Source organism: Halyomorpha halys, unplaced genomic scaffold (assembly GCF_000696795.3).
Source record: "Halyomorpha halys isolate HHAL.00 unplaced genomic scaffold, Hhal_1.1 Scaffold51.1, whole genome shotgun sequence".
In the NCBI taxonomy this organism is placed as follows: domain Eukaryota; kingdom Metazoa; phylum Arthropoda; class Insecta; order Hemiptera; family Pentatomidae; genus Halyomorpha; species Halyomorpha halys.
In genome coordinates, this window is record NW_027108122.1 from 746,706 (window position 1) to 747,328 (window position 623).

The 623-nt window shown below is 29.5% G+C and overlaps 1 protein-coding gene across 1 annotated transcript in view; it reads left to right on the forward strand.

The window, feature by feature from the left end:
• LOC106690457 (uncharacterized) overlaps positions 1-32 on the forward strand; it is a 5,984-nt gene extending 5,952 nt beyond the window's left edge. The window contains exon 3 of the mRNA XM_024360409.2: positions 16-32. Within this exon, the coding sequence (XP_024216177.2) occupies positions 16-32 (17 nt within the window). The remainder of the gene's footprint in view (positions 1-15) is intronic.
• The last annotated feature ends 591 nt before the right edge of the window (positions 33-623 follow it).

The window sequence follows — 623 nt, forward strand, 5'->3', positions numbered from 1 at the left end:
TTATAACTTAAGTAGTAAATGATGGAGGATAAAGTAGAGGTAACTGGGGGTAGAGATCCTAAAGACGTGATTCTTGTAATCAGCGTCCATGTTAATAAATTAGTAGGAACTAATTTTAATTTCAATTCAAATGTTGAAAATATTGATAATTATGATACTAAAACCATGTTTCAACAATTACTGATGATGGCGACCAAGGTGGCAGGTAATTTAAAAGATTTATGAAATGATATAAGGGGTGATATAAACAAAATGGGACAAGATTTAGGGAATCAATTTAAGGCAATAAGCATAGAGTTGCGTGAAGATAACAGGGTAAGATTAATGGGTTTAAAAAATAAAGTAGATGAAAAAATTGAAGTGGTTGAAACTAATTTAACAATAAATAACTCGTTTCGAAAAAAATTAAGTTGATAGTTGACACCTTCCATTTATTGTTGAAGCTGTTTGTTCAATTTTTTCATATGAAAAAATGTTCTTAAGCCTCCAATTTTAATTCTCTCAGAGGGTCCCAAGTTGGATTTGGCTCATTTTGGAGCACGTCTCTCAATTAACATCTAAATCAGGAAAGTATATTACTTTTTAATTTTTTTTTAACTTCAAAAACTAGAATAAGAAATGTT